Raw genomic sequence first — 22,119 nt, 5'->3', positions numbered from 1 at the left:
TTCTTGGGACTAACCGACTAGTTCTGCTTCATTACACTACTTATAACCGCGAAACGTAGTTCAATATTACGAATATCTAGTCCATAAACTAGATCTCTCCGATGTAGTATTTAGATATCGTAAAGGCACCGAACTAAGCGTTAGCATGATTCATTAGATATTGATTTATACTACGTCGGTGGCAAACAAGCATACGGCCTGCCTGATGGTAAGCAGTCTCCGTAGCCTATGTACACCTGCAACTCCGGAGGAGTTACATGCGCGTTGCCGACCCTAACCCCACCCCCCTCGTTGAGCTCTGGCAACCTTACTCACCGGCAGGAACACAACACTATGAGTATTATAAATAATGCGTGAAAAGATAAACTTTAAGAACCAGAACATTATTCATTTGACAATAACTTGTTTTGAATTAGACATGATCTACGTCGATATATTGCGTCTCTGTTAATTTAACAGTTAATTAATGTGAGAGGTGTTATTGGCGGATTATCGTTTATGGCAGATGGAACGCGGAATGAATATATAAATCATTATCGATTTCGCACTATTAACATTGAGGTAAATCCGTATAATCATCAAGATATCTTTAATTTACTGCGGCATAGTAAAAGATTAAAACCACATGTCTCCAACAAAAATAAACACACTTTCTTAAATATATACTTTGAAACTTTAGACTGTCGGGTGGTCACTTCGTGATATTTAAAAGAATACAGATCCTGAGGTTAAAAGCTTCATTTAAACAGCCGACTGTCTTTTGTTTTAGTGAAATGTGAGCATGAGAAGTGATGAGACTGGCTTCACTCACAAGTCCGGCGGAGGTTGTGACCACTGATCAGAGGTAGAGTGGCCGAGGAGCCGGCCGGCGGGTCGTATCGCGTGTCCGGCACTGAGCCCAGTTAATCACAAATCACAACTGCGCAGCGACACCGGCCTTGCCGCTGCGCGTGGGCACGCTAATCATAACCTGGCTCATCGCGGGCCCTACGCCCGGAAGGTACCTACGCGGAAACTGCACTAGAAAGGCTAACTGGATCTAATGACGGGTTTTCACTCTCATTCTGTTTCAATATACGCCCATGTCATATAAGTAGCATTACAAATTGCAGCATCTGTATCTGTTCGTAGCTTAAGTTTTCGTAGGTATGTTTCTTACCTAAGATGGAATGACGCACTTAAACCAAAGTAATTTGCATACTCAAACTACGTGTGAATTGCCACAAAGAGACGTGTCATTTGAAAAGCCCATATAATTGTCTATGACAAAGTTAGAGATGGCGATTAGATTACTTACACTTATGTAAGATATTGTCTGATGGAGCCAAATGTTGACGAAATTGATGCCTCGAATGGCCTAACCTAATCTAACCTAACCGCATAATAAGCGTAGTTCTGTGAGATTATCATGAGCATGCGGGTGTGAGGAACAGAGGCATACTCCAGGTAGGAGTGGAGAAAATCAGGGGAGGATTATCTGATCTCCAATACTGAAAGCTGAAAGGTAGTGCTCAAGATAGACCCAATGATTGTAAGTAGGCGTAGACACTCGTTCAGTTAATTATAGCCACACCAAATATTGTCACCTTAAGGCGGGATTCCACCAGTATTATGCGGCACTGTACGGCACGGCACGGCACAAGCATATTCAGTACAACAATTCTTGTGCCGAAATCCCGGCTTTAGATAATTAACACGGCAGTTAATTCCATAATTTTTCAAATAAATATAACAACATATTTTGCTCCCTATATAAATACAGATTGCGCATTAGGAAGTTTCAATTTCCTCGAAGTTATTAATACAATTAAATCAGTCAATCACTATTTGTCATCGACAAGAGTCAATAAAATGCCTGGGTTTTACACTGCGTTGCAATTGCAAACAGATAATTGCGTAGCACAGCTATAAATGTAATCATTGTCTGACTATATAGTTAATATCTATACATAGAAATAACAAACCATTATGTACGGAGACCCGAGATATAAGGGTAAGGATTTTTATGAGTAGTTCTTAACTATTCTCACCTTTCGACACTGCAAATGGAGACTGATGATGATTGAATTAGAAGCCGTTAAATAATACAATATATCGTTGTTGTAGTTAATAAATAATATAGTCAGGTCGCCTTGCCATCCAATAATAGCATAGGTCCGATCCGATTATATTACCTAGAATTGAAAAGTGCAGTACGCAGCTGCAAATTTTCACACAACCATACATGCTATTACTTGATAATGAACTTCAGAATACTGAAGACTTCCGCACCACTCAAAACAGCCAAATATACCTACTTGCGCAATTAAATTAAATTGACAAGATTATCATAACAAAAAAAAGTTATTACACGTTAGTCTGACAAAACGTCGGTCTGCTATTGTCATGGTAAAAAGACATTCGTCATAGCACTGGCGGCGTTCTCCGGGACGGGTTTTCGTGTCGGATATCAAAACGACAAATTGACTGGTATAAATAAAGATTAGCGTGCTTTTTTGATGTTTATGTTACACAATTTAATGAGAACAATGATTCATCTGATGATAAAATATAATGACCATAACGTGTGTGATGGCAGGTGACACAATGGAACAACGTGGCGAATCCCACGCTAGTTCGTGCTCTTGTCTTCTCGTAGCGCGTGGGTGACCTACTCTAGTTCCGAATACTTCCCACCCTCCACAATAACATAACTAATTTAATACTACTTATTAATTTTTTATGGCCACAGAAGAAATACGCATATAGTTTGACAGAGTTCATAAAACAAAATATGAGAACACCCAGCGGCTATCATTAAAACTGACTACGGTAGAAAATATGGTTTGTATATTAACTATGTACATAACAACAACATGCTAATACGATGATATGATGTCAATTTTATGCGAACATCTCCGTTCGCAGAAATGATGTAATTGCTATAAAAGAACTTACATTATTTGTCGATTTAGTTAGCGCTTGAAGAGCGAGACGTACCAAACAACTTGAGCACACTACGCTTGAGGACAAGAATCGGGGAATGACATTGTGTTTTGTGGTCAAGTTCAAGTTTTTGTGAGCGAGTTGTATGCTAATGAGGTGTTATTTTGCAAAACATCAACGTATGAAATCATTTTGACAATTTTGCTTGAAGCGGACTATTATTTCGGTGCAGCAACTAAGCTATACCTAGTCAAATTATATCTAGTAGGGTCATACGGCGAATGATCTAATTCGTCAATTGAGGACAATTTCGCGCTCCGCTCTCACGTAACTGATGCGACATAAGTTTTGTGGAACAGCTGCAATTCTTGATGCCAATTACTTGACCAGCTGCTCGATCACGTGAAGCCAATTTCATTCACAGATTTTCCACCATAATCGCTTCAAATTAAACAGATTAAGCGTGAAATTTGGAGGGGACTGTTTTCATTAAATGTATTTATTAAGCGCGTGTACAGTCGCCATTAGATATATCGATCCAGCCAAAGTGCTCAAAAATATCTGAACACGCACTTTAACGCCTTGACAATGTCATGTTCAGATATTTGTGAGCGCCTTGGCCGCTTCGATATATCTGATGGCGACTGTACACGCGCTTAATAAATACAATTAATGAAAACAGTCCCCTCCTCACGCTTAATCTGTTAAGTATAATGTATACCTAAGCCAGTAACGAAATTACTTTCATCTGACCGAGATGGTGGGTGGCCAGATGTATGAAATTTTGAAAATTTGGCAAATGTCGCGCCAGTGTACTTTGGACATGGAAGCCAGATGAATATAATTCTTTTTCTAATATTGAGAGCATAAAAAGTTCAGTAGTGAAAATACTCGGCACCGACCGAGTTGGCGCCTATCGTACTACCGCGATCCAGCAGAACGGGAACGGCGCCCCGCTACGACAAATGAAAAACAAGATACATTCAGGCCATATAAATAAACATTGGTGATTCATACCGCATTTCAGGCAATCGTTTATCGAGCCATTATCATTATTGAAATATTTATTGAGGAACATGTGACAACCAGTTAAGGTTGCGTACTCGTAGGTCTGATACGAGTGACTCACCCTACACCGTATGGAGACAATGTAGTTCGGAGCTCAATGTACGCGTAAACAGAAAGGCTATAATTTAGCACCGAATTTGGATGTATTAAACAAAAAGCTATTTCATGAATCGAAGTTTTGCAACAGCCTCTTGTGGAGCTGAAAACAAAACATTGTTTGCGAGTTCGGAATCGAATTTTATGTGCCCTCCATACAGTTATACGATTTACAGCCTCTTGCGTCCGCAGCATTAATTTATAGGTTTTCGCAAAGCATAAATAGCAACAAAAGATGTCGTGTCCCGTCATCTCTTTATACAATGAATATTAAGTAATTTTCTCGTTTCGAAGCTTGCGTAAAACAACATGGAGGGTTACTTATATAATAAAGGATTTCTAAACGAAACAGTATTTTAAGCACCTGTAGTAAGAGAAAAGTTACAGAGAGAGATCTCCCTCCCGGGGGAATAGGTATTTGGATACCGATGCCTAGTGAAAGTTGATTGGGAGTTAATGCAACCAGTGCGGATAGCGCGATATCGAACTCTAAATTCCGTCTTCCGTGTAGCCTAATTCACGAATGGAAACTAGCGCCATCTATTGAACGCAGTGATAATGAAACAATAAATGAGTGAATAAGTGATCTAATGGCCCGATTAATTGGCTCAGGATGCGGCATGATTGACGGGGCAGGCCCTTAGGCCGTGTAAGGCTCGAAAGCGCTCGGCAGGCGGCTCACGTCTACCCCTACGATAATGGGCAGTAATGAGACCGCGCCATGCATCGCAACTACTCTCCACACCTGCGATAATTAATCCGAAATCAAACTGCGATTGGAATACTGATGTGATTTATTACTCTCATAACGATAAATTAGCACGATCTGATGGTAATAGGGACACTTAATTGGAACTAACAGTAACAGAGTAATAAGTTTTATGCCGAGTGGTGCTCATACGAGGGCTGATCCAAAAGTTGTTAGTTGCTCCGGCTGTACTCATGCGATAAAAAAAATATTTATACTATTAATGGATATTTGGAGTGAGGGATATTTCAATGCTACTTATGGCTATCAATTTTTTTTAATTAATGCAAATAGTTTTTTTTATTATATATTTTTAACTGAAAGCTGTTTTGTATGGAGTTACGTTTTGCTTAAAAAAATTTTGGGCATAATTAAATGAATTTCGTATTGAAATCTTTGAAAATCGAACATAAATTTACCCGGGTCTAATTATTATCTTCCTTCTGCTATTTCCAATGTTTAAGTAATCTTATCAATATCTAATCTAATCAATCAATAATCTTATATGCATATATGTATTTTTTTAAATACTTATCAGAAATTTTTACTTTTAATGAAAGGACTCATTGTTGATACCTATTAAATAATAATAATATTTACTCAATCAAAACGATTTATACGTAAAAGAACGGCCGAGATTCGTCATTAGTAGCACCTAAAAAACTTTTGTTTTTTTTTTTTACAAAAACTGTCTATAAAATGACAGCACATATGGAGTCTCAATTACTGATTTTCATGACTGGTTAGGCTTCGACGCGTCGAAGTAAAAATAAAATAAAAACAAAAATAAGCGTTTTATAAAAATGTATTTACACCACTTTAATAAGTACTAAAAAATCCCTCACAATAGTATAAATACAATTTTAATCGCATGAGTAGAGCCGGAGCAACTAGCAACTTTTAGATTAGCCCTCGTACGGTATTTAATAAACATCAGCACGTATAATGAAATACGCTAAACCTTTGGGTCTGTTCGACAGAATTGACATTACCCTTTAACGCTTTGTTTAAGTTAAATATGTCTCTTTCTACAATATTTTTTTACACGTATTTATCATCTTACTTGTGGTCACCGTCAACATGTTTTTAAAAGATAATTAACTAACTAAGCAAATCCTGCTCACATGAAAACAAAGCTCTACACGTTATATTTGCTTAGCAACAGAGATATGAAAATTATCTCTCAACAAGTGCTTGCCAAATAATGCCATAAAAACCCATTACGGGCGCAGCGCAGATAACATTCAACTTTAAAGTGAGACTATAACGACAATCCATTACGGATACAGATAATCGCGCCAATACATTATGGATAAATAAAATGTAACATCGATTTGATAAAGTGTCAGGCGTTAGCGCGACGGGAAAGCGTGGTGGTATTATCAAAGGTGATAAATGTCCGTTGGAGTTGTTAGAAGCAACCAGTCACGAAGTAGGCAGTTGGGCGCGTGCAACCGTCTTCTTTGTTTCTCACGGCTCGGTTGCAGAAATACCGTGCAGATCGTTATCTGCAGCGATGATAAATGCATCCAATAACTAGCTTGCAGGCGTAGGTAATCATTACAGCTTACATTTCATACCTAATGTACGAAATTTAAATGAAAGATAGGGATATGTAAAATACGATGTAGACGCGAAAGTGGGCGAAAATGCGCTTAAATTTCGAAAGTGTCTAGATAGCAACTCCAGTTGACTATATTGTTGACTAAGAAAATGTAAGTGAAGAGTTTGTATGGTGTCGTGGACGGAACTGGGTTTTTATATCCATCATGGTGGAGGTATGTTTGCATACGTATTTTGTAAACAGAATGAATCAGCGTGGCTACACGGGATTTTAGAATTGTACCGGAGCAACTGTGTACATAAAACTTGAGGTGACGCCACACGTTAGGTGTGTCGGTCGCGAACATTCTTGACGAACTGGCTAGACTATAGGATTAACATATTCAAATTTCTTCTTAGTGATATTCTAGAAATCTACAATACAAATGTTTAGCTTGCGAACATGGAGTTTCCCAAGCTGACGTCGCCTTGAACTTGCGATGTAAACTAACACTGACGTAAGTGCGTTCAATAAAGCAATTTACACTGTAGCACCTGACGCCGCCTACGCGTCCAATACTCGATTAGGTGCATATAATTTTGACAACATTATAAAGATTATCCTTGATTTTGTCCTCATCAAATAAGCATTTTTGGATGAAACAGCATCTTAAATCCATTTAAAATCCTCATGTTATGCGCAGTATTTGCGAGAGACGTTAATATATTTTTTATAGAATCCAATTCTGAACACTTAATATTCCCTAACGCAGAAACAAGAATGTCTATAAGTATCTATTAATAAGCGGATTTGTATGGAAAATAAAATACATGAAATTTACGGGGGCGGATTGTCGCCACTGAACCTAAATGACTGTTTATTAATGTTAAGGTGAACGCGTGCGTTAAACCGCTGCCGTCGAAGGAGTTATTCAAGAGTTCACGCCTCTGCATCTCCCGCTTAATGAATGAACTCGAATTGTTAACTATGAAACACAAGTATGCGTAAGTGATAAAGTCACTTGTAATCTCTCTATCAAATGCGATTATCGCGATGTCCTATTTCGGCTTTAACGAAGTTTGTGATTACTCAATTTCCCTTATGAACCTAGATAAATTGACTCGTGGAGATATGGAGGCGCTATAAATCCACCTAGATAACGCAATCAAGTGTACTGTTATTATCGGTTAAAGCCTAGCTTTAGAAAGGCAGATTACAAAATGAAAGCTCACGGCAGTAGTAATTTAGATTACTATAGGTTCAGGGAACATGACTAGGGCAGAAGTTGAACATGGATTACGTTGTGTAAGCAAAACATAACTTAGCCTTTTCCTATTGAACAGTAAAAAAAAGGGAAGCTGGGTATGTAGGTTGAGTGTAGACGGGACGGCGCCCGGGGCAAGTACAAAATGTTTCTGGTTTAAACGGCCTACCTAGCCTATTTCACAAACTGTATTTTTAGATGAAATAGCATTCGCGAGTGGAAATTGAATTTGTGCTGTTGTGGAGTGAAAATTGTCATTATACTTAGACTTCTTTTATTGCATCTGGAACACCTACTGACATGACATAAATTTATTTACAGTACATATGGTGCTACTTTACCGCACTAGTGCGAAAATTAGCATATTACGTTACTGTGTCGAACATTTAAAGGGCCATATGTACTGTAAAACGTTGTACAGTCAGCGTCAAATACTTTGTAGCAACCAAAGTAGCCAAATAGTTCGGTACACCATATATTTAGTATGGTGTACCGAACTATTTGGCCACTTTGACTGGTTCAAAGTATTTGACGCTGACTGTACGATACATGTGCGAATAGGTAATTCGCAACTCGTGTCGATTTAAAACACTCCCTTCGGTCGTGTTTTAATTTATCGCCACTCGTTTCGAATTTCCTATTTTTCGCACTTGTATCGTAATGTACTATTAATTCCGCTACCTTAAGGTTGTCTGGAAGAGATCGCTTTTTAGCGATAAGACCGCCTGTTGTTTACCTCTTCTTAATGTGCTCTATTATTTGTATTGTTTCTGTATTGAGGTGTGCAATAAAGAGTATTGTATTGTATACCTACCTATTTTTATGTTAACCAAGCAATAATTAGAATAGCAAAAATAATTTACAATCACAAGTTGATGTAGAATTTAATTTAACCATTAGTATGAATAGGTAAGTTATACATATATTTATATGTGGTGATCCGGTGATGTTAGTAATAAATCCATATAATACATAAATATATATTGATGTAAGTATGTATCCGTTATTGGTAGATGGAACTGGCCAATTGTGTACGAGTTATTACTTTAAAACGTATTAACAATAAAACAACGAACAATAGGTGAATAAATAAAAAAATATCGACATCAGCAGTAAGCTGGCATCGTTCGCAAAAGGAGCTTGTCAACCGAAAATACATACATCACAATATTTTGTGAGGCAAATTGTTATTGTTCGTATGCGACAAAAAACTGGTTTCGACTGAGTCTTGCATTATTCTTCGTCATGACATAAGGAAAAACAAAATGGTTGGATGAACCCGTGCTACCGACGTGCAAAGACGTGGTGTAGGCATTAATACCTCAGGGTATTGAGCATAAGGAAAGGTGGAAGCTAGCGACCTCCCACGGAACTCTGCGAAGGATTATACGTGACTAGGATTTGATTATGATCTTACTGTTTATGAGGAAGGATGGATTTGTAAAATGACGGAAACAACCTCAAAGGAGAATCCACGGACAAAACATATATCACGGTCGCTACAGTCATTCGAACTTTGTGCAAACAGTTAAGCAGATCCATATCTTACGCAACAAATATAAAAAGGTGTAGTCGTTATGTGTTGTATTATTAGATAAAATCTTTACACCTCTGACACGCAAGCATGAAGCAACTCTATTGAATGTAAATATAATTATCAGATTCACCTTCCAGAAACATACCTACAAAAGTTGTTACGGTGGTATTACGCGAAGTTACCATTCCGATATAAACAATATAGGAAGTTACATACAAAGTGAAAGTAATTACAATCAGCAAATAACTTTCGGCTAAATATTCATTACCCACATTGTTTATTTAACAATATGAAGTACGAACAGAAGCTTGTTTCTTTATCATTTTTTATAGACGGCTAACTACATATCAAATGTGGTGTACAATGTAAAATACAGATCTTAAATATAATGTTCGGAAACTGATCTGATAGCTTAGTTCATTTATCTACACATATATCATAAACCCTCTATGATGCCTTCAAAATCCGTAAATAATGGCCAACATTACGATACTGTTTTGTTACAACAAATTTCTTATCTGTGATAATGTATTTTTTGCTTCATAACTACATCAAAATCGATTTGGTTATTCAAATTTGGAACATCTCTGAAAAAAAGCAATTCTATTTGACCTCTATTCTAATATCAGTCGAGATACCTTTTTGTTCGAAATGAAATGTCAATTACATACAATGTTCACATATCTCGCATGTTAGTTGGATTCGAATGATACGGAAATAGGCTCCCGACTCTAGTTTTTCTCTGAATTAAAAAAAAACTACATGCGTGAAAAAAGTTTTCATTTACCGCCATTTCACGTACAGTTTATCTTTTGGTTTTAAGTATAAAATGAATATGTTTTGTTGTTTTTAAGGTAACTATAGCAAAAGTTTCGTGTAAAATAAGCGATAAAAATATTTCATAATTTGGTAATTTGGGTTAAAGAATATTTCATAGAAAGTTTATAATATGTGTGTAGATAAAATAGAATATGTAACTGTACATAATTAGGCAATAAAACAGTCGTGTGATATTTTTAAGAAACTCACTTCGTTCGTTTCTTAAACCAACACTCGTGTATTTTAATGCCTTTTATTATGTAGCAGTCACATAAACTACTATTAATTTAGAAATAGAGATACTTTTATTCATAAAAACAAACAGTCAATTGACAATATTGACATACATAAAAGAAAAATAGTAAGAATAAAGTGTCACGAAATGGCTTTATCTCAGCATGTTGCTGGCGACTTCCAGAGTTCCAGTGCTCATCTTCCGATGAGACCATCAAGTGAGAAAAAAATCACAGAAAATAACAGACATAAAGAAAGAAACATAGAATAAACCGGAATAAATTACAAACAGTAGACAAACTTAAAGACTTTACATCGTCTCATTGTTTTATTTTTTTCGAGTGTTGGCCTGTTTTTATTGAGTATCTAATTATCGTTAATAATAATAAAAAGTAAGTACCAAAGTAAAACATTCCACTGGAACGCATTAGGTAATGTCGCTCGCGGATCACTCGGATGCCATTTATCAAGTGCGTACCGGCGCCGTGGGCGTGATGATGTAGCGATCATTTTGCTCGCTCATATGGACCCGGGCAAGCTTGCAAATCAATTTCATAATTAATTTCAATAACATTTTCATTTTGCGTGTAAATCGATATGATCAAGGACCACCGACACGTTCGGCTCGGTCTGATACGCTCGAGAAGAGTCGATATCGGTGTGAAATCAAAACCCTGGTTCAAGGTGATCTGTGGATATTGATTTGTGGTGACAAAAACAATACATGCAGCTATTAAATTACAACAAAACAATTGATATAATACGATGAACAGCATCCCATCGCGCATAGTAGTCACGTTGCCGTGATACACCTGTTCTGTAGTTTGGTTACGGTTGACAGAGAACAATGCCACGGCGACTGGGTTATTGTGTAATTGAGCAATTTTCACGCGAACTTCGGTTCAGATAAGGATAAGACACGGGAAGTCGCTTGTCGCGCCTGTACGGTCTTATTTCGAGACGTCAACATGACAGAATGGCTCCGGAAAGGAATTAAGAGGATGCAGTTGTGACTTTAACAACGTTCATCCGTTTAAAAACAAATTTGAACATTAAAAAACAGTGAGATTACAGGTAATGAGTTGCATTGCGTTGCATACGTACTACAATTCAATCAAAAGGTAGGTGCTGCACGCGACAATCATGACGTGTGTCACGCTAGAGGCATTGGAAATCATAAAGAAACATGAAATTACGTAACTGCCAGTAGGATTATAAATAGAAACGTCGACAATATCCACACAGTTTACTTAAATTTGCCTAACAATAGTTAAGCTAAGTTACAACTTAGAATAAATTGACATGCGAAGATAATTCTGCACGATTGCAGGAATACCGCGGGATCATTAGAGTTGAAATATTTCTTTATTCTTTACTTGTTATGGGTTCTAAGGTCAGGATGCAGGTACGGTTGCAACGTGGCATACCAAGCCGGCGTCCAAACAAGGCTAAGTGCGTTGGAAATTGCTACTGTTGAGGCACCGACTAGTTGAAACACTACGTGACAGAATGATTATAGGTGTAGTGGTCCAGAGGTCACGGTGAACATCTGACAATCAATGAGTGCTCGAATAACTAATGTTGACCACCAGCGCGCGAATTAAGTTTAATCTTAGATGAAATGCATAACCCCTAGTTATAACGATGGTACTAACAATGTCTTATGGAATTCTGAAGGTTCTGAAATAAAAATATTTTATTTTTATATCGAATAGTTTTTGATGTAAGCTAATACAAACTCGTATAAAGTAAAAAGTTCGGTAGATAATAGACGAAATACAAGCGTTCGAAGAACAAGGACAAGGGCAAGGTCGGAAGAGGGTGGTCCAAGGGGGGACTACACCAAAACTACTGGCGGGACCTAATGAAATATTCGTAACTGTTTCATAACGGTTACTTAACTTAACGACTTTGATAAATGAAGTCATAAAACTTCGACGGAATGCAAACTATAGGAGTTTGTTTTGTTTCAATTTATTTTCGCTCAGTATACAATGTTTTAATAAAACTTCCAGAACGGCACCGCATTACGATTCATAGAATTCAGAGCAGTATTCTCGTTAGGTATGGCTGAGATCACAATTCTTATTTATAAGTTGGTAATACCTACTTATTTACTAACCGCAGTTTTGACGATGTTTGCTTACAACTCCTTTCGAGTGCTCTACGATTTGAGATTATGAGAAAATTATGCCAGTTCCATGAAACAACAGTGTTATTTTTTGGTGTGCTGTAATAGATAGCTGTCATTAACAGCTTAGTTATCTTACATTCTTCAGTCTAAAACGTTCCTAGCCTTCTCGTATTCAAAAGGTAATGCGTGTCGTGTATTTAATTACTTTCATTTGTTTTAGGCCTAACTTAAATATTTCCGTGCTCCGAGATGAGATTCAAGACCTGTCAAGAATTTTCAGACAAGTCGGCCTAAAGTTATTATTATGTTAATAGGCTTTAGGGACGTCATTGTTGTATTTATCATTGGTATTAAGGTCATTCTTACATACATCCTTTTCACCATGATAAATCTTAAAATAATATCTGAGACTTAGCTAATATAATCGTTTTCCCTTTATTAATCAATATTGTCAAACTCTTCTACATTTTAATTACAATTTTACACTTACAATACTTGATTTACAATTGCCTTCATAAAATACCAATACCTTATGAAACTATAATGACTACATGCTTTAACTTAAACTTAACGGATGGAACGTAAACTTAGTGTCTAGAAAAGAAGGGGAAAACGAATTGGCATGACAGAAACAGGAACACACTGTCGCGTCTATAAGTTAGATATGGCACAAGAAGAAGAACCGTATTTGTACTGCAATGTGGTTGTCTAATGTAATTTCATCAGTCCCATTTAACTCGCGAGCTAGGCTTTGTAACGCACTGAGTATTCACTCTTCATTAGCACAATTTCCGACTGACATGCTACCTCATTAACACAGGCCCTGGATCTAGTCCTACCATTACGACATAATGTGTCCGTTCCTACGTAATGTTACCTATATATCTTGATTAGTATGTCTGACGTCTTCTGGGTTTACGTTAGTTGTATGAGCTGTCTGGTGATTATTTTTCTTACACATCCCTGAATTAGCTCCCACCATTTAGGCATAATGTCTTGTGTTGTGTCCGTCCCGACGTAATGTTGTCAATTAATCTTGATTTGAATAGGTATCTGACGTTTTCTAGATTTGTATTACTCGCGGTATTAGTAATTTCGTATGTATTTTGAGGATATGCTAGAGTCATCAACATTGGGAGCTGTGTGTCGAATCCTCCCAATGCGAAGTGTTTTGTGTCAGTTCTTCGTCATATTGCCTATTTATATTGATTTCTATATCTGTCATCTTCTGAATTTGCGTATCGGGCGTTAAATTTTTAAAAATATCGATTACTGAAATCTGATGTTTTTTTACATCATCTTATATAAACTTGTAATATGGTTTAAGACGAAAAAAAAATTACCTATTTTATATGTCAAATGTACCCATTTGACATATTTACAACATGACACATAGGTACTTCAGTAGAAAACACTGGAAAACAATGAAGGCTGTAATTTGTTTTTATCACTTGTAATGACTTCATCGTATTGGGAATTGATAAAGAGATAACTATTAAAATGCAACTAATAGAGTCCTAACTCAATATTGCCTCATTTTAAGGCTATTTGAAGTAATCCAAAGATGTAATTAACTTCCGATCTACGTAATTTAACGACTTAAGTCATCAGATGATTCTCGTTATTTTTCAAGGATAGTGGTCATTTCAGTTTCTTCACTACCTATAAATAGGTATTGTCTTACGTACTTTTAAGTAAACGAATGAAATAAAACTGATACCATTGTAAGAATCGGTTATCAGCACCTTGTTAAAAATAAACATAGGACTTTTACTGTCAAAATACTGAAGTAATTTACAAATAGAGAGAACAAAATGCCCAATAAAATTGTAGAGCAAAATTTGAAGCCTCGAGACATCCCGAAAATTACAAATTTAAGACTCACCAGAGAAGCTGATTTTCGTTTCGACCGGCATCTTCTTTCCCGTTCAAATCCCCTGGGCTTGTGTGGTATTTTTTTTTTATTCGGCACTGATAATATCGATGAATCGTGGGGTAGATTTTCCTTGCGTTATACCCTAGGTAGGTTTTGTCGAGTGTTTGTGTCGGTGTTGCGAGGGTGTGACGCGCGGATCGCTCGCCCGCCGAGAGTGCACTGCGGCCGGCGCGGCGTCCCACGCCCGCGCCGCCCTCGCTGATATGAGGCTCTTGTTTTTGTTTCCCCGGCCAAAGGAGCCCTTTCATGAAATGTGAAATTAACGATGTAACTTTTGAATGGATAGGGGCTAGGGCAAAATTCTGAAAACTAGCGTTTATCTCTCTATTTCAATAACATTTGCTCTGAAAATAACTGAATGAAAAAAATTGCTGATATATTTCACAATAATTATTGTATTACGTTGTAGCTTACCTACCTACTAAACTAAAAAGACCGATGATCTAATTATTTTAATTGTTTTTAAACAATTCATGTCAATTCAACGGGCACAAGGACGTCAGATCTTTCATAGCTTTTGATGTAGGTACATATACTACGTAGATTGCAGAATTTGGTGGAAGATTTTCCCCTGCGCTTGATTAATTACTTACTTCACTTAATTTTGTTACTATTTTCATTTTTAGACTAGCCTAGATGCAAATATTTCGCTTTCTGAGTATGTATCTATCGTCTCTACACTTACTACGAATAACCTCTATCTTATCTCTGAGCTTATCGGCCGAGAATTCTTACCTTATACGTACTCATTTATATATGTTTACCTACAGTGTTTTCGTTTGAATTTAACTTTGTTAAACTTGGCGGCCTCTTTGTTAAAGTTCAGGGCTGCAGAAAAGTCATTAAATAAAATACGCAGATATTACGATAAGCAACATAATTATTTTCTCTGGAAATATAGATACTAGGTAACCTGTAGTAAATCAGAAATCAGCAATAAATAGATAATAGGCGCTCTTATGTCTTTATTTAGTTCGGCGAACTAAGGTGAAAATACTGAGATACCGACGTATTTATGTGTCATAGTGATTGCGATAAAGGAGTGATCTACTTTTCATGCTGACAATACTTGTACCTGTTGTATTTTTCCTGACAACATTGACGTTCTGCCAGTCACGGTTTCTAACAGGTCAAAGAAAGCGAGTTGACGAGGTCGAATGTAAAAGAGCAAGCCATTCAACGTGAGTCCATTCCGGACGTTCTTCATTGCCGTTTGTGGTGACACGTCCGATCCGAGGATACAATTGATTGTTACAGTGCAAACACCTTTCACTGGACAAAAAGAAACGGACGAGCAAAAGCTTCTTTATGCTAGGTTTACACGTGTTGAGTAGGTATGTGTCTATAGTACTAATGGGTTAGGTATTTGTTTACTTATTTTATGGAAAAAGGTAGGTAATAGAATAGGGACAAAATATAAGGGGACTCCATCAAATTAAAAAAAATGGGGATCCTATGATTTCCTTAAAATAGCAAATAGAATAAAATAATGATTTATACAGTTTTAGTGTACGTATAACGAGTAATGTCAACAAAGATCACCTCAACTCTTGGAGCATTTAGCAACTGGAGACGCCTTCTCTGTGATTTTTTGCACAAACAGTCTGCCTATTTTAGCGGGGGAGGTGCGCGTCAAATGTATACATATGTATAAATAGCCATGTCAGATAAACGCCAGTCCATACAATACATATGACCATTGGCCGAAGTTTTCGACAAAGAGGTAAAGGCGAATCCAGCTGTTAAATCCTCCAAGCCTCAACTACAAGATGGTGCTTTTATAATGCGGTGTCTGTTCAGTCTGTAATAGTCAATAAGCTCATGTTAACCTATTATGTATAATCAGAAAGCTCGGTATAGGAAAGAAATAACAAAGTAATAGAGCGGTGCTTATGCAATTTTGAACACAGTAAAGTTCAGGCCATGTAGCTTTCACCGACGAAGTGAGCTGCGTGAATTTCAAATTTGAGAAGGTAATGATTGATAATGACTCTGTTTTTGTACAGTCGACGTCAAATGCTCATTTCGGACTTTACTCCATTGTAATAAGGATGTCAACGTACCCATCTTTGACATCGACGCTACGAGTAGGATATCAAACAAAACATGAAAGTTTACATTCCACCTGAGTTGATTGTTGACTTCTCTCTGACATTCACGGTCAGTAAATACCCACAACACATTGATAAACGAGATCTGTATATGGTTCATCTCGTACTTTCTAGTGATTAAGCATCAAATATGGTACAGTTTGTTTAGTGTTGATTTATTCTCTCTATTTCCAAACACATTAGTGATTCAAACTGATTTCCAATTCCAAAATATGTTATTATTTTCTTTATTCGGCACTATCAAAGACGACTAGCCTGATTAACCAAAAACATTCCAACAGGTTACGGTTATCCAAATATTTAATTTTACTAATTTGCGCAAACATCGTGCGTTAGCAGAAAGAGACAGTAAAAAAGAGACTGGTGATCTCATTACAAAATTACATTCAGTCGAAACAAAGCGTTTGTTATGTAGATAGATGTTCCTTGGAGATACGAGAACTCAAAAATTCCAATAGTACATATTTTGCATTTTGACCTCGTTATACTATAACGGGTTTTATTGGTGAACACAATATTGATTTGTGAATTCTTGATATCGTCTAAAACACTTTTTCGGTAAGCAGCAACACCAGCAACAGCTTTGTATGAAGATAGCTTCAGTCTTTATGATTTAATAGTCTTTACTAGTGGGCCGTTGACCGATAGATTGGAATCCAAATAATCCTTGACTCATAGTCCGAGTTGACGGTAGAGGCACGTACCTGATTTACGACCCATACAAAATGTCCCCTGAAACCTAATAAGCAGTTGATACAGACGTAAGGAGGACGGGGTTTAGGGAGCCTTGGCTGAGATTTACGATATACGTTCTAAGTATTTTGATTTATGGCTTGACTAGGAAATAGAACAGTATTTCCTGATAAATAAAAGAGTCCTTGTCTATGAATATTAGAATAATGCCTTGCCTTTATTACTTACGAAAAAAAAATAGCTTTCAGGAAAAGTTACATTCATAACATTCCACATTTTAAAATCCCTGACACATATTATAACCGCAGCCTCCGTTCTGTAGATTTTCCTTGACTTGACTAAATTCACCATGTGCCCAATCAATCAAACAAATAGACAAACAGACTCTCGACCTGAACGTACGTGTGTGTCTCCGTTCATTCCATACCAAAGTATAAAAACTTAAGATACATTTCACTTGAAAATTACTGATTGGTACGAGAATTACGGCAAAAATATTTTTCAAAATTTGGGTTATCGGTCGTTTTGTGTTTAGTACTGCATGTTTCATATTGGTGCTTTTAATGCAACATGCTATTTACTCGTAGGTATTTAAAATATGCTCTTTTGGAAACATTGGCTAGCACGCGCTCGCCGTGACGCTCGCGATGACGCATCTATTACTGAATTTGAGTAAAACACAAATTAAATTGGCTGTCGCTAAATGATGTTGCTTACACAGAATAGGTAATTAGTAGAGATGTGCCGACTACGGTTTTGGCCGACTAGCCGACTAGCCGACTAGTCGGCAGTCAGGTGGCCGACTAGTCGGCCGACTAGTCGGCGTAGCCGACTATGGTCTTCGCCTAAGTTCGGGCGTAATCGGGAACGTTCGGGTCGCCTGATTCGCTGCCGCACGTGGTTGCGTTTTCATGTTTTGACTAGTTTTGTTTACCTTTCCGATTCACTTGTTGCTCCGGTGTGTTATTATTAGAAAAACATACAAAACGAATCGTAATTGTTGTTTAAAAGTTTAAATAAACAAATAGTGATCTTTATAAACATTATGTCTAAAAGAAAATCACGCGTGTGGACATTTTTTGACGATGTTGAAGGTGATTCAAGTAAAGTAATCAATGCCAAGTACTTATTTCGTGAGGTGGACTGGTACCAATCGGCAAACACTTCGAGTATGGTGGTTTTTTATTTTATTTCCTTATTTTTTTGGAAGATCTAGGCAGCCGACTATTCGGCTCATTTTGCCGACTAGTCGCCGACTAGTCGCCGACTATAAATGTAGCCGGATAGTCGGCTTTCCCGACTAGTCGGCGACTAGTCGGCACATCTCTAGTAATTAGACTTTTTGTTAACAGAAAAAAAGCACAAGCTGATACTTCGAGATATATTGTTGTGGCTGCGAAGCGACGAAGTGTAACCGCCGGTATTATTTTGCCTCCGGTCACGTTTTGTTTGTGCAAGTGACTCTGCTCGCTATATTTATTTAAAGCAATGCCTAAGCTGATGAGTAAATAAGAGTAAACGGTGGCGTACCTACATTTGATTCCTAACAAAGAGATTATGGCTTCGGAGGAGTACAAATAAGGATATTTAGAAGGGTTTGGTAAAGGAGACTAATTTCTTTTTAATCTTTATTGCAGCCTTTCTTAGCTAATCGTAGTAAGTGATATGGCTTCATAAATGGACTTTCCAGTAGTCCTATTTACGAAGCTACTCCTTTATTTCTCAGTAAGACAAAGTACTTAGTCGATGTGGAGCAAGCATTATACGCAATGGTCCGCTAGCTTAACCGTGCAGCGTGCACATACCATAAAGCATCTCAATAAACTCGATATGTTGACAACGCGAGCAATTTTCCACACCTGCTGTGCGCCGGCGCCGCTCGACCGCCAGACCGGAACACTTTCCAGCAATGGCGTTACATTGCGACTTGACTAGCTGTACATCAAAGTTAAATATAATAAGGGTCTCGCGTAATTAGATACAAGACTATTCAACTGTCATGCAGTTTGGGTCACTCGGTGCCCGGTATACTTTAAAACCATCTGATTCAGACATTTCAAGGAGCCACGCAATATAATTCGGTCTGTCTAGATGTAGCTATGGAGAGCCGCAAGTGTACTTCTATAGAGCAAGGTGCTGCTTGCGAGTCGCAGTTTGTCGACCCCTGCTGGGTTAACCAAAGTAAAAAAAAACTAAGTAAAATGCTATTACGCGGTAACACCCGAGGTCAAAGTGTTGAAAATATATAGTATGACGTGTAGTATTATTCCGGCGTACCTTCTCTTCTTAATCGGAATGCGTCATAGCATTCATATCCTAAGTCGTCGATTTAGGCAATATCATGTCAGCCAATATGGTTATTATATTTATAACGACTTTCTAGCTACTTTTCAAATAGAAAATGTAATGCGATTGATTTTGACGCTTTTTGAATGAATTCTTAATTTATTAGAATTAGAACTTTGTAGTAATTAGTAAATATTGTTACTTAGGGCCTGTTTGACAATGTCCAAGTATTGGATAGCTAATTAACTGTCAGATAAAACTTTGTGCAAAACAGCACTGTATCTACCAGTTAAGCTTATTTGAAGATTGTTAAACACCAACGATGACATTAATCGTCAGATAAGTGGCAAGTAGCTTATTCAGGACTTTACTTGAACATTGCGAAACGGCCCTTGTAACTGTTCTAACATGCATGTGTTTTGATCTCGTTACGACCATGTACCAAATTCAGATTCAACATACCTTTAACTTAATATTAAAGCTAGAAATACTTCAAAGGTCAGCGTTGACGTCGATGTCGTGACGTTGGAGAATTCCATACAGTCATTCCGAAAGTATCTTTTGAATCAGTTTGGATTCTTTTAAGTAAGGTTTGGCCTTCGTAAGAACTACGGATGTAATACAGCGCGACACTCCAGTTACTGGAATCGTGAGGAAAACCTACATGGTGATTTCATCACACATAATTAATCTAAGAAAAAATACGTTAGTCTAAGAAAAAAAGTGCTAGTTTAGTATTGCCAATGCCATGTCACTTTTGGGTGTGATATGTCGAGACTGAAGAGTATTGTGATGTTACGTAAGTTATTGTAGTTGTGCATAAAACTGACATGAATAATACGTTTGCATCTAAATATGTAGGTAAGTAATGCCGACTTTATTACCTCTTCATTTATTACTTCATTATTACTACACAGACCAGTAGGCCTAGCACATTATTGGCGCGACAGTATCTCGCCCACGAGATAGACTGCCCGTCTATTTTTAACTGTATTAATGAAAGAGGGACGGGTAGTGCATCTCGCGGGTGAGATACTGTCGCGACACTGATGTGCTAGCCCGGCAGATAGACACTATTTTTGTAGGCACTATAACTATGAATTAGTCTCCGTTGGAGGATCATACAACCTCGTAAACGGATGAACCCTTCAAAATCAGGAGACAGCTAGTTGCTACTTACTAGTATGTATCACAAGTATGAGAGCAAGCAGGATCCAGGTCCGTACCTACTACGTTTAGTACTACGTATTTTTATCTTAACAAATGTTTTGAAGCTATCTAATAATTATTGGAACCGGAACCGCAACAGACGATTACATTTTGATTAGCGCGTAAATAACTTTCTTTCTATAGAAATCCATCACTTCATTCACTTCGCTAAGTTCTAATCGATATCGACGAAATAACAAAGATGTATGTACCTTAATTAAGTCTTCATATAAATTTCATAATCAATACTTTCTCTTATATGGAAGACCGATTGAAAATATATTAGGGTAAGTGTGGGTATTACTGCGGATTTTTACAAATACAAAATACAAATACAAACCATTTTTTTTTGTTTTATAGGTAAAAATAATAGAATAATACTTCGTGTTTATAATTAACGAAGACATAGACTATATTTTCAGAAAATTTCAGATTTTTATATTTTTCTCCACATGGGTGTTTTTTGGGGGTCAAAGTTGACAATTTTTCGGAATTCTCAATTTTCACAACTACTTTTCTAATTGAAGATATTATTCTACGATCATGAAATTTATTTACCAGTACAAGAAGAGCAAGGACATTCTATTTAAGAAAAATGTAACTTTTGATATGCAATAGCCGGACCGGACCGAAAGCGTGAACATTTTAGATGGCCACCATTTTGTTTGTAGTTGTTTTATCTAACTTTTGTCATACAATATAAAATACTTATTTCACGCCTAATAAAATAAAGAAAGATTTATTTGGTTACCTATTCTAAATAAAAAAATAGAGCACATTATGTACAAGCAGGAATTTGACCCGATTTTTTCCTTCGAATGCTCTGAAATTAAAAGATAAAAAAATAAATGGTGGTGGCTTATCCTTCCTTACAACATCCTTACTATCACTATCCTTAGTTCTCAATTTTTTTTATTCAAATTAAAAATCACACGGCGCACCCCATTTGTCGAAATCAGATGTTTGTACGTAACCCTCGGTGCGCGAGTCCGACTCGCACTTGGCCGTTTTTTTAAATGCTTATTTATTCAAGAAATTATTAATTTATCACACTGTTGATTTTTTTTCAGTTCAAAATAAGTGAAACTTAGATCTAAAAAAAACTTATCGGATATCTTGAAATAATTTTAGAAAAACACTTTCAAAGTGAGGCCTTAAATAAAAACCCCAGTCATACCCACACTTACCCTACTTGTATAGAAAGTTAAGATAACAGATCACATTTTGTAGTTTTGTTTTTGAATATACAATATTGGTGTTTGACGATCCTTTTGTGAAATTCTTATTATTAAGTTTACCATATCTACAATAAATCAATGTTTTTTTTTGAGAACAATAATAACTGCATCAATAAATTGCTCTCATATTTAGATTAAGATGATATTTCTAAAATTTGACGATTTAAAAGTGCTTGTTGCTAGGCCTATTTGAATAACTTATTTTTGAAAGCTGTGGAAGTCCTGTCGTGTGTAAGAGTTGGTTACAATATACTCTAGTGACTACCAGCTATTACACG

The 22,119-nt window shown here is 36.9% G+C and overlaps 1 protein-coding gene across 10 annotated transcripts in view; it reads right to left on the bottom strand.

Annotated features, from left to right (window-relative positions):
* The window catches only part of LOC133521479 (CAP-Gly domain-containing linker protein 1), a 59,891-nt gene that overhangs the window by 27,771 nt on the left and 10,001 nt on the right, over window positions 1–22,119 (bottom strand). For 2 of the 10 annotated variants that reach the window (XM_061856463.1, XM_061856464.1), the window contains exon 1: window positions 14,254–14,564. The exons of 5 other annotated variants lie outside the window; for them this stretch is intronic. In XM_061856463.1, the coding sequence (XP_061712447.1) occupies window positions 14,254–14,284 (31 nt within the window). In that variant the 5' untranslated portion in view covers window positions 14,285–14,564. Of the gene's footprint in view, window positions 1–811; window positions 971–14,253; window positions 14,565–22,119 lie in introns of those variants that run through there. 3 more of the 10 variants (XM_061856466.1, XM_061856467.1, XM_061856465.1) reach the window with 2 other exon arrangements.

The sequence above is a fragment of the Cydia pomonella genome, chromosome 9 (assembly GCF_033807575.1).
Source record: "Cydia pomonella isolate Wapato2018A chromosome 9, ilCydPomo1, whole genome shotgun sequence".
NCBI lineage: Eukaryota > Metazoa > Arthropoda > Insecta > Lepidoptera > Tortricidae > Cydia > Cydia pomonella.
The sequence above is the reverse complement of the archived record's forward strand: the minus strand, read 5'-3'. Positions and strand labels throughout refer to the sequence as shown.